The following is a 12,957-nucleotide window of genomic DNA, read 5'->3' as shown; positions in this document are numbered from 1 at the left end:
AGGGTGAACATGCAGGGGGGCGGGGGCGGTCCGCGTACTTAGATGTGAGCAGGGTGGGTTCCCTTTCCCACGTAACGGTGAGGAGACCGACGTTCGAGCCCTGAAGTGATTTCCTCACGATGATTTATCTAGTAGGAGGCCGAGCCAGGGTCTAAACCCAGATTTGTCTGTCTAGAAAAGTTAGGCTTCTTTCCTAGCACACTACATCTTTTTGCTTTTTGTCCGTCCCCTGTGCCTGGCATTCAGTAGTAGTAACTAAATATTTGCACGGAAACGCACGGAGCATTGAGCTCCGCGCCTAGGACCCCACCCTGCGGGCGCCTCTCCGCCTCCAGCACCAGGCCGTGTGCGCAGCGGCAGTGGGCCCAAGGCCCAGACACAGACACCCTGAGTGGGGAGCCTCGTGGAGGGGACAGGCCTCCCTGGGAGTGCAGCAGTCCCGGCCTAGGGTGCCTCCTTCATCTGGCTTTAAGGTCGATTCTTCTGTAGGAAGCAGGTTGGCCGCATGAGACACGCTTATCACCAGAGGTGGGGAGCCTTCTAAGATGTTCAGTCAGTTGAACAATCTGATTAGATCTCTGTTTTCAGAAAATGGGTCTGTGGGCTCCCGTGGAGGACATGTTGGTGGGGGGCGGGGAGCTTGTGAGAGTCCTCCAGGAGCGAGGTGACTCGAGCCAGATGGAGGCGGCCTGGGACAGCTGGAGGGGACAAGCGTGCAGCCAGGAGGGTAGTGCGTGAGCTGGAGGAGGGCAGGGCAGGAGGGGACAGGGAGGGAGACATTTTGGGGAGAGCAGGCAAGGCGTGGGTGACCCTCCACCGCGCGAGCCACGGGATCCTCTGGAGGCGGCTTCCTCATTTGAGCTCCTCCATCAAGCAGTGCGCGCAGCGACCGGACCCAGGCTCGCGCTCTCTGGAAGCTAGGCCTCACCACAGCCACACACACCGGCCCTGCGTCAGCAGACACCGACCCTACAAGCCGACCTGGCCCGTGATCAGGAGCGCTCCGCCGCAGAGGCCCGCCTGGGTCCCTCCTTGGGGCATGGGCTCCACGCTCCCTCCACTTTCCTGTTCCCCGCGCCCCATCTTGAGAAGGGTTGGGGCTCTCCCCAGGGGTCCCTCCCCAGCTCTGGAGGCCTTGCCTTCGGCTCTCTCCTCTCCCGGTGGAGGTGGCTATGAGTGCGAGTACAGGACGTGAAGAGCTTTCTTTAAATTGTTGGTAAATTTAACAGTGACCCGGGAATTGAGCCATATGTCACCACTGGTCGTGACACCCAGGCTGCAGAGGTGCCCCCGTGGGCTCAGACCAGGTGCGCCCCAGCCTGCACGCCCTCGGCACCCTCACCCATTGTCTCCCCTTTGGCCCTTTCTACCCTCCACTCCCACCTCGCAAGGTCTCCCTTAGGGATGTCGGCCGGACGGCGAGGCAGGTAGCTGAAGTGTTTTGGCAAATCCATGCAGCTGGGGGTCTGGGGAGGAAGGGTGTGCAGCGGTCTTTGCGGGAGCTCCTCACAGCCAAATCCTACAGTCCTTCCGGGGGGCGGAGGCGGACGGAAGGTGCCCTTTGGCGGACTGCCACCTAGGCCCCAAGTGGAAGGCTGTGGAGCAAGTAACAAGTGTTGCAAGCCAAGTACCAACATGTTGAAAAGGAAGTTGCACTGAGAGGTCACTTCTCCTGCGTGACAGCTGGAGACGTGAGAAAGTGACGAGACCATAAATCTCTGGAAGGAGACCCAAGGTTTCCGATCCGGGGATGGGCCCTGCAGATGTTCGTTTGATATTTTTTTCAGATTCTAAATATTTAGAAACGAAGGTGGAATGTTTTGTCGAGTTGGGGGGATTAGGCCGGTCCTCTGCAAGCTGAGCCCTCTCCCCTCTCCCACGTAGGCGCCCCGTGACAGAGCTTCACGCAGACTCCAGCAGAGCCACCTGCCCGTGTGTCGTGGCAGGGAAATCCTCTTTGACTTGAGCTTGGCGCTTAGGCCAGGCGAGGGGATACGTTCTAGTGTGGGGAGGAGGCCCGCAGCCGTCTCCCGGATGTAGGGGAGTGGGGCCTGCGGCTCAGGGAGTGCTTTCTTACTGGGGGAGGCACAGCTGCAGCCCGCTCCCTGTGTGCCGGGAGGTGGCCTGCACTAGGGAGGAAGGTGGAGAGGCTTCAGCGTTGGGGCTTCTAGGGACAGGCCGGAGAGGAAGGGACTGGAGATCCGAGGCGGCCCCTGAGGGGGGACAGAGGGGGCTGAGACGGGGATGGATACTGTTCAGAATTTCCAAGCCCAGTCTGGATTGTGGTTTGTCTTTGATTTTTCTGGTGAAGTATGTGCATGAATGTGAGCAAACGGAGAGGTGTCATGGAAGAAAACAATCAGAATTGTCCGGGGACGGCTGGGTGGCTCAGTCGGTTAAGCGACTGCCTTCAGCTCAGGTCAGGATCCCAGGGTCCTGGGCTCCTTGTTCAGCAGGGAGCCTGCTTCTGCCTCTGCCTGCCTCTCCCCCTGCTCGTGCTCTCTCTCTCTCTCTCTCTGACAAATAAATAATCTTTAAAAAAAAAATTGTCCAGACATGGTTCAGTCCTAGGCTGCTCCCTTCCCAGCTGGGTGACTTGGACAGTCCACTTCCCTTCTCCGAAACTCAGCATTTTCACTGTCAAGTTAATAATGCCTATTCGGAGAAGTTGTTGTAGAGTAGAAATAAAAAACCACTTGGACTCCTGGTCTGCACTCAATAAATAATAGCTATTTCTGCTACTACCACATAACCTTATAAAGCGGGGACTTTTCCGTCTTCTAGAATATATGTCGTTTCAGGCTCCATTACAATTTCCCTAAACTGGGCAAACCGAACCTTCCTTGAGAGGCTGTCCAACTACTGTTTTCTGACTTGACAGAGGTTAAGTCCTGGCCTCCAGCCCAGCTCTTACCCGGAGCACAGGTCAGTAACCAGGAGGACAGGACCAGAGGATCCCCGGGAATGGAGCTGCCATTCTGCCAGGCCCCGTCCTGGGCATCGTGCGAGTGGAGCTCATTCAGCAGAAGGCAGCGGCTGGGAAGTAGAGGCCTAGGCAGGCCAAGACGCTCGATGAGCTCCAGAGCAGGGGCTGGCTTCCCTCAGCTGCGCCCCCCCACCCCCGGGCTGTGCCTGTTGGAAAATGCCGCAGAGCAGCGAGAGAGACTGTACCCCCCTTCTGAGGAAGACGGCCTGCTTTCCAAACACTTGCCGTGTCCTTCCCATCTCCAGGCCACAGAGAGGAGGAGAGAGGTGCTTGGTGGGGACGGGCGGGCTGGGCTCTGACTCCAGACTTGGTTGGAACCACCTTGTGGAACATGTGCGGCCACAGCACATAAAAATGTTCTCCTCTGGCAGCCGCTTTTATAAGGATGTAATAATATACGCATTGCAAAAATAGGCCTATTTTTGGTGGGTCAGCGTTTCCAGCAAGCTGACCCTGACCAGGTGTGGAGGGAGTCAGCAGGGGTGTGGGCAAGGGGGCCGTGGAAACGTGTGTGTGTGCCAAGGCCTCGGCCTGCACCCTGGCCCATGTCTTCCTTCCCTGGTCCCTGCCAGGCCTTCCCTGGGGTTCAGATCCCCTGCCATGAGCTTAGGGACCCCTAATGCCCTCCCAGGGAGTCCGTCTCCTCCTAGAGGAGACCAGGCCTCCTCACTTTTTCCTCTACCCACCCCCACACCTACCCCAGACCTCTTCTACCTTTGGGCGATGGGCGGTTTCACCACTTCAGCTCATTGGAAGCTTAATTCTGGAGCACAAAGATGGTACCCAAGAGGTTAGATTGCTGGCGTGACTTTATTTACCCTGATGGCCCAGAGCCCTTTGCCAACAGCCTGGTCCTCACTTTGGGCAGTCAAGTGCTCATTTAAAATGGGGCCCTCGGTGGGGCGCCTGGTTGGCTGAGTCAGTTAAGCGTCCAACTCTTGATTTTGGTTCAGGTGGTGATCTCAGGGTCTTGGGATCGAGCCCCGTGTCAGGCTCTGCACTCAGCGCTGAATAGCCAGTCTGCTTAGGATTCTCTCCCTCTCCCTCTGCCCCTCCCACTTGTGTGGTGTGTGCGTGCGGGCGCGCAGTTTCTCTCTCTTTCTCTCTCTCTCTCAAATCTTTAAAAAATAAATGAAAACTAAAATGGGCCCCCTGTGAGCTCAGAGCCTCGTCGCTTCCCTGAGGTTGCCAAGAGCCTGCCCACTGCACTGAGCTGGGGAGGCGGGAGACTGCTCGTTGGGGGAGGACAGGATTCGTCTGGGTCAGATCCCCCCCCAGGCTTCTCCCTGCCCGGGAGAGCGGCTTCTCTGAGCTGCCGTCCGTCTGGGCACGGGAACCATTTCCACATGGGGGGAAGAGCACCCAGTCCAAGTGTGTTGGTGTGCTCCCAGCTTTTCTCCAGCTCGCGCACGCTCTGGCCGCCTTGCAAGGGCAGATGTTCCAGCTGATACTGTGGGACGGCTCCAGGCAGGGTATTTAGGAAACCTAAAGTGGGATGTGAGGGTGATCTGGCTGCGACGTCTGTCACCCCATTGATCGCCAGGGTTGATGCGGCTGATCTGGCTGGCTAGGCGGGTGTCCCCTTCCTCCCTCACGGCTCCATGTGCGTCCCTCCCGAAGCTGCGCGCTTGGTCGAAGAGGACGACCTTCCTCGATAGAGGAGGACCGTTCTTCGGTCGAGGGTCTACGAGTAGCTGCGCCCCCTGCTAGAACCCCCAACAAGCTCTCGAGGAAACCCGAAATGGTGGGGACTAGCTGTCACTGCTGAGTTCAGGAGCACTCTCGCTGCTGTTTTGTAGGGACCCGCGTAGTCTCTGAAGATCAAGACTCCCCAGGATCGCTGGCCCAAGGGTGTGGGGGGCAGGGCACATACCCCATTCTTGCCCATTTTTTGGGGTCAGGATGTTCAGACCTTTCAAGCTCTCCCCATGGGCCTCTTCAAACCCGGCACCTAAACCGAATCCAGCCCTGCAGATGTGGCTGGGCCCGGCGGAGCAGAGGGGCCGGTACCCTCCTGAGTATCGGAGCCCCGCCGTGGCCACACCATCGTGGGATGGGGCCGGGAACGCTGCCCCGACCGGGACCGGGCACTGGGCACCGGAGCTGCCCGTGACGTTGTGTGAATGCCTGTGGCTGGACGCCACATTCTCTTCAAGCTTGAGATCCTCTCAGAACCATCCGTGTCTTGGTTCCCGTTTTGTGCCCGGTGAGATTTGTGTTTGAGTCCGAGAGGGTGATTCGTGCTTGCCCCAGCCAGCTGAGGCGGGAAGAGCACGTGTGCTGTGATCTGAGCAGATGACATCCTTGAGCTGCCGTCCCTGGGTTGAAAACAGAGTTCTCCTAGAGACTAAGTAGAACGGGTGACTCTGCCCTTGGCCGTGCTCCGCGGCACCCACGTTCCTGGGCTCTGATCGTTGGGACCCTCACTGCGGTCATGACACCAGGATCCCGACAAGGCTCACGGCTGTGCCTCCTTGAAGTCCCGCACAGGCAGGCTGGCTCGGGGCCAGGAAGGAAGCCTGCAGGCCAAAGAGGCCGCTCCAGGAACCCGGCATCCCAGCCATGGCCGCGGGGCACTAGGTGGGAACCTGCCCGCGTGGTCCCCTGGCGGAGTTCTCTGCTCCCCATCAGAGTAGGACGCTAGGGGTTCCAGCAGAACTTGTTCACGATGAGCCCCTGTGGCTTCCTAGATTAGAGATGGCTGGTTTTAGATGTGCCAACAGATGAGTGTAAACAGTCCCATCAAAACTTGTGCGGCTCACTGTCAGACCCGTGTTTCATTTCCGACTCTCATCTTCCTTGTTTCGTGAAAGTGGGGTCAGCCTCTGTCTTCCTCGGGCATTCCGGCACGTCCTGAGCACACGGCCACTTCTCAGGGATGGCTGACTGCTGCACGGAGTCAGACTTGTCCGACCCTGAGAGCCTGTTATTGAAAGTGGCTTGGGTTTCTCCTGCCATCTGCTCGCCCCTGTGGGGCCTCATCTCTCTCTTTACTGGGTCTTTTCTACCGTTCGTGGCCTGACGACCATTCTCCCTGATAGAGAAGTCAAGATCGGTGAGAAGCAGCAGCAAAGCCTTTGACCTCTGAGCCACCGCCATGCTCCCCGGGCAGTCGCCCTGAAGCCCGTTCACCTACTGCCTCGCCCGTGCTTTCTCGACGCGTCTCGAGTCCTCAGCTCTGGCTGTCTCGATACTACCGTTCCTAGCTTTCTGTCCTGTCTTCGTGAGGACCCGTTTCAGCGTCCGTGCTTTATTTCAGCGGCAGTTCCGTTCCCTGGCAGCGGGCACTTGTGCGCTCACCGCTGTCCCGGGCACCCCGCAAGGTGTGGACAGGGGAACCCCTCCTTAAGGAATCGACCATCTCGTGGGGGAAATAAGCCTGATGCAGAGGGAGAGGTGGGGGGGGGGTCCGTATCTCCTGCATAAGGGCGCAGGTCAGGAATCCTGTCCCTCTCCCTCCCCCCACCCGCTGCTTCTTTTTAATACTTTCAGTAAAACTTTATCAGAATTTTAATAGTTACGATTCTTGGGTCAGACGGGCCCTGCCCGAGGCTCGGATTGTTGGGTCCCACCTGCTCCAAAACCCCACTTGGTCACAGTGTAGGAATCTGGGTTCAGTTTCTCCTGTTCAGGGTGTCCCCGGCCGGGCGGCCAGCCCCGCAGGCTGTGCAGTCAGAAGGCTCCGGCCCAGGCTCTGCCCTGACAGCCTGTGGCACCGGCAGCGAGGCGCCTCCTACCGACCCTCAGTCCCGTCTCTCGGGGCCTCTGGGCCTCTGCTGGCCGAGCTGTGGATGCCCTAAAGCTGCAGTCCCTGCGTGCGTGGGTTTCGCTGCTGGACAGGCGGCCTTGTACCACCCGCAGCTGGCTGCGCAGCGGGCAGCGGGAGCCACAGGCCGTTCGCACCCCACAGTGCTGGGGGCAGAGGCTGCCGGTCGCAGGGAGTGCCCGGCCCACTGATGTGGAGGAATGTTCTTATCTTGCAGATGGAGAAAGATGAGACCGTGAGTGACTGCTCCCCGCACATAGCCAATATCGGGCGCCTGGTAGAGGTGAGTGGGCCTCTGGGCTCGGGGTCGCTCCCACAGCCTGTGCGGTCCTGTCCCTGAGGCCTGGGTGCGGCCTGCTGGCCTTCTCCCTGGCTGCTTCCAGCCCCCTGGCAGCCAGCAGCACCATCATCGCTTTTGTCGTGTTTCTTGGGTTTTGTCCTGGGCACGTGCTCTGAGCCTCCTGATGGGAATACAAGCAGGGCTCAGCTCCCAGGCCACCCCATCTCTCGCCCCCCCAATGCGTGCTCCCGGAAGCCTGCTCCCCCAGCCCACAGAGTGCCAGCAGAGGCCTAAGCTCAGAAAGGAAGCACCCCCACAAGGCCATGGGCTCAGGTTGCAGCTGCCTCTGCCTTCCCTTGGCCCCAGTCTCTGGAAGAAGGGGTGGTGCTCTCCGGCTTCAGAGAATTGTGCCCAAAATTGGTGGGGGGGACTGCAGGGTGGTGATGTGGTTTAGACCGGCTCCTATCATGGTCAGTATTGGCCGCCAGTCCCTGAGTATTGGCTTGTGGGTGCCTGAAGCCTGGGAAGTGCTCAGAATGCAAATTGTAGGGGGGGGGGTGTGTCTCCTCTTTGCGAGGTCCTGCGCCTCCCCCCTGTGGTCACCGCAGGGACTGCAGGGGTGGGATGCAGGAGGGTGTGGGCCTTGGGCCTCCTCTGCCATCCCATCTGACTGACCTCCCTTCCCAGGACATGGAAAATAAAATCAGAAGTACGCTGAATGAGATCTACTTTGGAAAAACAAAGGACATCGTCAATGGGCTGAGGTAACGTACCCCAAAGCATAAGCTTTGGAACCAAAAGATGCGGATTTGAATCCTAGGTGTGCGGCGGGATAGTTACAAGGCACTGGGCCTCAGGTTCCTCATTGGTGCGACCGGCTAGAGTACCCCCCTCATGGCATTGTCAGTGCAGATTCGGGAAGGTCAGACACCTCGTACGTAGACGCTGGTTGCTCCCTTGCTGTTTTTGTTTCCTGGGGGACGCTCACTTGGACAGCCATCGGTGCCCTCGTTCCTGCAGCCCCCGGCTACTCTGATGGGCCTCCAGGGCTCTGGTGGCCATGGCCATGGTCCCCAGCTGCCACTCCCCACCCATCTCGTGCCCGCGGTTCATTGGCCCAAATGAAGGCTGAGAAGGGCTCTCTGGGTCTTCAAAGTCCACGGGGGACAGAGCAGGAGGCCAGAGCCCCTTTGGGGGAGGCAGGAGAGGCATCTGTGGGATGAGCAGTGGCCATGAAAGCGAAGGGCTCATGCAGGTGCCACCCACCTGGGCTGTGCGACCTCTGGCCAAGGGCTCCTCTCCATGGCCCTCATCCAGTCCTGGAGGCAGGCCGGCTGCACGGGTCAGATGGGATAGCGTCCGCCCAACCACTGGGTGAGGCCAAGGTCTGGTGCTCCACCCTCAGCCTCCAGGCCCTGAGCCCCCGTTCCATGTGTCAGTGTCTCCTTTTGGGCCAAAAGCAGAGGCAGGGAGCCTCTCCGGGGCAGCGGGGGGGCTGCCCTGACTTGTGAATTCCCCCAGGAGACGGATTTCTAGTCTCCTCCTCATTACAGTTTAAAATAGCAAGAAGCCCCCTCTGGATCTCCATCTTTCCAGTTTCCTGCCCGCCCGTGGGGAGCTCGGTCTGGCCCCTGGTGGGTTTTAGTCCCCCCGCTCTGGCAACCTCGCTATCCTCTGGTCACTTGGGGCCAGTGCACCGGCCTCCGCACACTCCCCGCAGGGGGGCGGTGGTCATGAGAACCTCCAGCATCCAGCTCCGCAGCTCCCTGCCGTGAAGACACTGCCGTCCCTGCATCTCTGGCGGCCACCCGCTCCTAGGTGTGTGTCGTCGCCCCCCTCCCCCCGCTGCACTCATCTCTGACCACTCTCTGTAGATCTGTTGACGTAATCCCCGACCACCCCAAGTTTCAGCAGCTGCAGAGGGAGCTTTCCCAGGTGCTGACCCAGCGCCAGACCCACATCCGGCCTGAGAACTAAGCCAACAAAGGTACCCTGCCTGAGAGGCGTGGCACCCTCCCCGCTAAACAGGACTCACCACCCCGCCGCTGGCCCCGGACCGGCTGCGGCCACGCGGTCCTTTAAACCACCACTAACCCCCGTGTGTCGGCTCACGGCCGTGGGCGGCCACGTTAACGTGTCGACTCGGCCCTGTGTAACACAGACCCGTGTCACGTGTGTGCTGTGCGTGTCTTGCACTCCTGGCAGGGCTGGGTGTGGGGCAGAGGGGGGGTTTGGCTCTGGCTCTGGAAGAAGCCCGGTCTGGGGATTCACTCTGCCTCTCCAGCAGAAGCCGCTGGTCAGCACCGCTTGGAGCGGCCGCGGCGTAGGGCTGTGTGCCCGGCCTTCCACGTGGCCACTGCCTCCGGGCAGCCTCTCCGAGTCCGCGGTCTGTCAGCCGGGGCCTCGGACTTCCCCACCCAGCATCCCAGAGGCCACAGGAGCCTTCTCAGTGGGAGATGGACTGTTGGGGAAAAGGACTGTTCAAAGTGACTTTTGAAAGGGGCGTATCCCCGAGCCCGAGGGTAGAGCACAGAGTGGGGCTGAAATCCCCCCGGCCGGGCTTGCTGCATCCCCGCCCCCAGCGGCTGCTGCTAGAGCTGCTTGGACCCGCATAACCTTCTGTCCCTAACACGCTGCAGCCGTCCTCTTAACCGCCTCACGCTGATGGAAGGGAAATAGTCTTGCTTGTTGAGAACAGCCGAGAACCACGACGTGAGCTTGCACAGACAGAGGCGTATGAAAGCCGTCGGCATCCCGGGAGGGGAGGGAAGCTGTTTTTGATCGAAGGTGCTTGGAAAGCCAGCAGGGCAGGGCTGTAGAGCCCAGGGCTAAGGGATTTATGCCGAGGCCCAGGGACTGGCCCCTTGGGGGCCTCACCCAGAAGAGGCTCAGCAGGATTTCCGGGGTGGGGGGCATTTATGGAACCAGGTGGCTGGTTTACTCTACATTCATGGTACTTCACGTCCATCTGGCCTCACGTCAGGACCATCACTTTCCCATCACAGCAAAAGAAAACCTCCTTTTTAAGGCAGCCACAATAGTGCAGTTTTTTTCCCAGCCCCTCCGCTTTTATGGGAGTGGGGGTTCTGAAGTCTTCCAGATCCCTGTCCTCGGTCAGTCCCGTGGCCACCACTGGAGGCATTCCGGCATAAGCACCCCCTGCAGCCGTGGGCAGCTGGCACTCCAGGGGTCCGGGACACGTCCTCCCTCCCGCACGGAGTTAGCACTTCAGGCACTGGTCTGACGTGGCTTGGCAGTGGCCTTTCCAAGCTCTGTTCCCTAAATGAGTGTCTCGGTCCTTATACCTCCAAGCCATTCTATCGTCTCTTACCTGATTCTCACTGTGGTTCTAACTCTGGACCTTTGTCCCTTGTGGGGGTTGAGGGCCGGGCACAGCTGTGCTCAGCTCCTCCTTCCCGGAAGAGCCAGCTTCCACGCGGGCGGGAGAGCTGTGCGAGCTGCCTCTTCTTTCCACCGGGGGCTTTTCCAGAAGCACGTGGTAAACTGGCGAAGAAGCGAAGCCAAGGGCTTCAGGGCTGGTGCTGACCCTTCCTTTGGCCACCGCAGAGCCGGGGCCATCCAGGGCAGGTGTTCAGAAATGTTCAGAAAGGATGGCACTCGTTGGGAGGGTTTCTAGTGGCACAGGGATGGTCTTGTCTGCACCCCCCTCAGCGCTGGGAGGCCACTTCCCATGAGTTTTCTGGGATTCCGTAACCAGAACTCAACGTGGGATGTTCTTTTTCTCCTGGCTACTGCTTCATGTTACTTTCCCCATTTGGGGAAGTTGAGGATTATTTTTTGGCCCTTCCTTCCCATCCTCCTTCACGGCCGATGCGCATGGAGCTTGGGGTTCCCATGGGGCCTGGTGTCCACAGCTTTCCTGCCAGGCAGCCTTCGCCCCTTCTGTCCGCTGCTTCAGAGCTGTTGGAAAGTTCATGAGTCGTTTAATAAGTCCTTGGTTGGTCGACATAATGGGTCAGTTGGACAGTGACCGTTCAGGCCATCGTCAGGGGTCATTTCCCTGAGCCTCCGCGTCCTTGTCTGTGAAGTGGGGACACCAGGAAGAGCCCCTCCGGGGTGCTGTGGGAGGGAAGGAGGAATGTGCGGGAAGCAGTCCGTAAGGCCCCGTGCACAAGCACGCGCGTCCGCGTGTCCCCGCAAATCCTGGGCCTCCGATCTCAGTCCCAGACTGCCTCTCGTAATCCAGGCCCAGGGATTTTCTCGGCCAAGTTCGCGGCTGATGGTGCCGCACGGCTGGAGGCTGAAAGCGCCTGCTGTTCAGGCGCGGCCCCGGCCGTGACCCCAGTCCGCTCCGCTGTCCGCAGGTTCGCCGAGTGGGCTGCCTCTGCACCCTGCGCTTGGGGGTGAGCAGCGGGCGCTTCTGCTGGGCAGGGGTGTGGTGAGAGGGAACTTGATAGCAGGATCTCTGAAGCCCAGAGGGTATTCGCTGCATTGCCCTCGGAAGCCCAGAGGCCACCTTGTGCTTCGGGCTGACCTTGGGACGTGTCCCAGAGGAGTGGATTAGGGTTCTGGTGGCTCCAGCCAGGCCCCCCACCCCCAGCCCGGTGCAGAGGTGAGCGCCTGTCCGGGTGGGCTGTGTGCCCGCCGGTGGTGCCCGGCGAGCGGCCGAGGGTGCAGATCTCGGGCGCTTGGCCCTCGGCGCCTCTCCGACGCCGCTCGCGATGGCGTCCGCCCGTCACCCAGGGAGGCGGCGGGAGCCAGCCGCGCACCAGCGCCGCAGCGCCCCGGGCCTCGCCGCCGCCCCCTGCCCGCTTCGCGCACCGATGAGCTCTTTTCCTCCCTGGCAGGTCTGTGCAGACTTTCGCAGACAAATCAAAGCAGGAAGCTCTTAAGAACGACCTGGTGGAGGCCTTGAAGAGAAAGCAGCAGTGTTAGAGCTCGGCTCCGCGCTACCTGGGCACGCCACGCGCTCCTTAGATCCCTTTCTTAGAGAACTCGTCTTCTGCTCCCCTCCCTCGCCCCCCCACCAGGTCACGTAACACCGGCTTCGCCGAGCGCACAGCGCCATCTCCCTAAGAATAAAGCCCAGTAAACACCCTCCGTCTCTGAGGCCTCCTTCCCACCACGTTTTGCTATCAAAACGCCCCATATTTCCACAGAGACCGTGTGTTTTCGTTTGCCCCAACCTCCCCGTCTGCCCCCCCCCATTTATAGGCATAAAATACAGTCCGCCTCCCCTTCCTTCCCACCTTTTTGTTACATTGGTGTAAAAAATGTAAAACAAAAAAATTTTATGAACTAACTGTGGTGTGTGAAAGAGAGAAGAAAAACTGGAAATCTGATTCCACGTGTGTTTGGGAGTTGCTTGGGGTTGGGGCTGGGGGGACAGGGGACAGCTCCGGGAGAAAGGGGGTGGCCCTCCGCGTTGTCCTGCACAGACTGAACCCTGTCCCACGGAGACCACGGGGTGGGGGTGCGGGGGTGGGGCCTGCTGACCGTCTGCTCTTCTGGCCAGGTGCTTTTCTGTCAATTTTTATGGAATGCGAAAGGAGTTTTTTGTTTTATTTTGTTTTTTTGTAAAGCTTAAAAAAAATCTACATCTTATACTTGAGCTTCCATACTTAAAAAAAAAAAAAGAAAAAAAAAATAAACAGAAACTGGGACGCAGTTGGCAGTGGCCTTGTGTTCTTTCTTGCCCGCCTCACTTCGCAAGCGTGCGTGGCCTTGGCCGTGAGGGCTGGCCCCAGGATGGCCCTGTAGAGGCCCAGGGGGGATTCGGGCAGAAGCAGGTGGGACCCGCAGGGTGGTGGGACCTGTGCTTTGGGCGGGGAGGAGAGGGGCCCTTGCAGAGCCCAGAGCTGCTGCTCGGCTCCCCAGTCCATGCTCCCCAGCCCCACGCGCCCCGGAAGAACTGTCTCCCCATGTCACTGTGTCAGTCTGGGTGTGGGCTCCCCGCATGCCCCA

At 59.6% G+C, this 12,957-nt stretch overlaps 1 protein-coding gene across 2 annotated transcripts in view; it reads left to right on the top strand.

Moving 5' to 3' along the window:
* CAPZB (capping actin protein of muscle Z-line subunit beta) overlaps positions 1-12,660 on the top strand; it is a 129,170-nt gene extending 116,510 nt beyond the window's left edge. The window contains exons 7-10 of one of the 2 annotated variants that reach the window (XM_040645870.1): positions 6,970-7,035; positions 7,720-7,796; positions 8,907-9,019; positions 11,841-12,660. In XM_040645870.1, coding sequence (XP_040501804.1) covers positions 6,970-7,035; positions 7,720-7,796; positions 8,907-9,009 — 246 coding nt within the window. In that variant the 3' untranslated portion in view covers positions 9,010-9,019; positions 11,841-12,660. The remainder of the gene's footprint in view (positions 1-6,969; positions 7,036-7,719; positions 7,797-8,906; positions 9,020-11,840) is intronic. The other variant, XM_040645871.1, reaches the window with a different exon arrangement.
* The last annotated feature ends 297 nt before the right edge of the window (positions 12,661-12,957 follow it).

The sequence above is a fragment of the Ursus maritimus genome, unplaced genomic scaffold (assembly GCF_017311325.1).
Source record: "Ursus maritimus isolate PB19 unplaced genomic scaffold, ASM1731132v1 scaffold_32, whole genome shotgun sequence".
Taxonomy (NCBI): domain Eukaryota; kingdom Metazoa; phylum Chordata; class Mammalia; order Carnivora; family Ursidae; genus Ursus; species Ursus maritimus.
The sequence above is the reverse complement of the archived record's forward strand: the minus strand, read 5'-3'. Positions and strand labels throughout refer to the sequence as shown.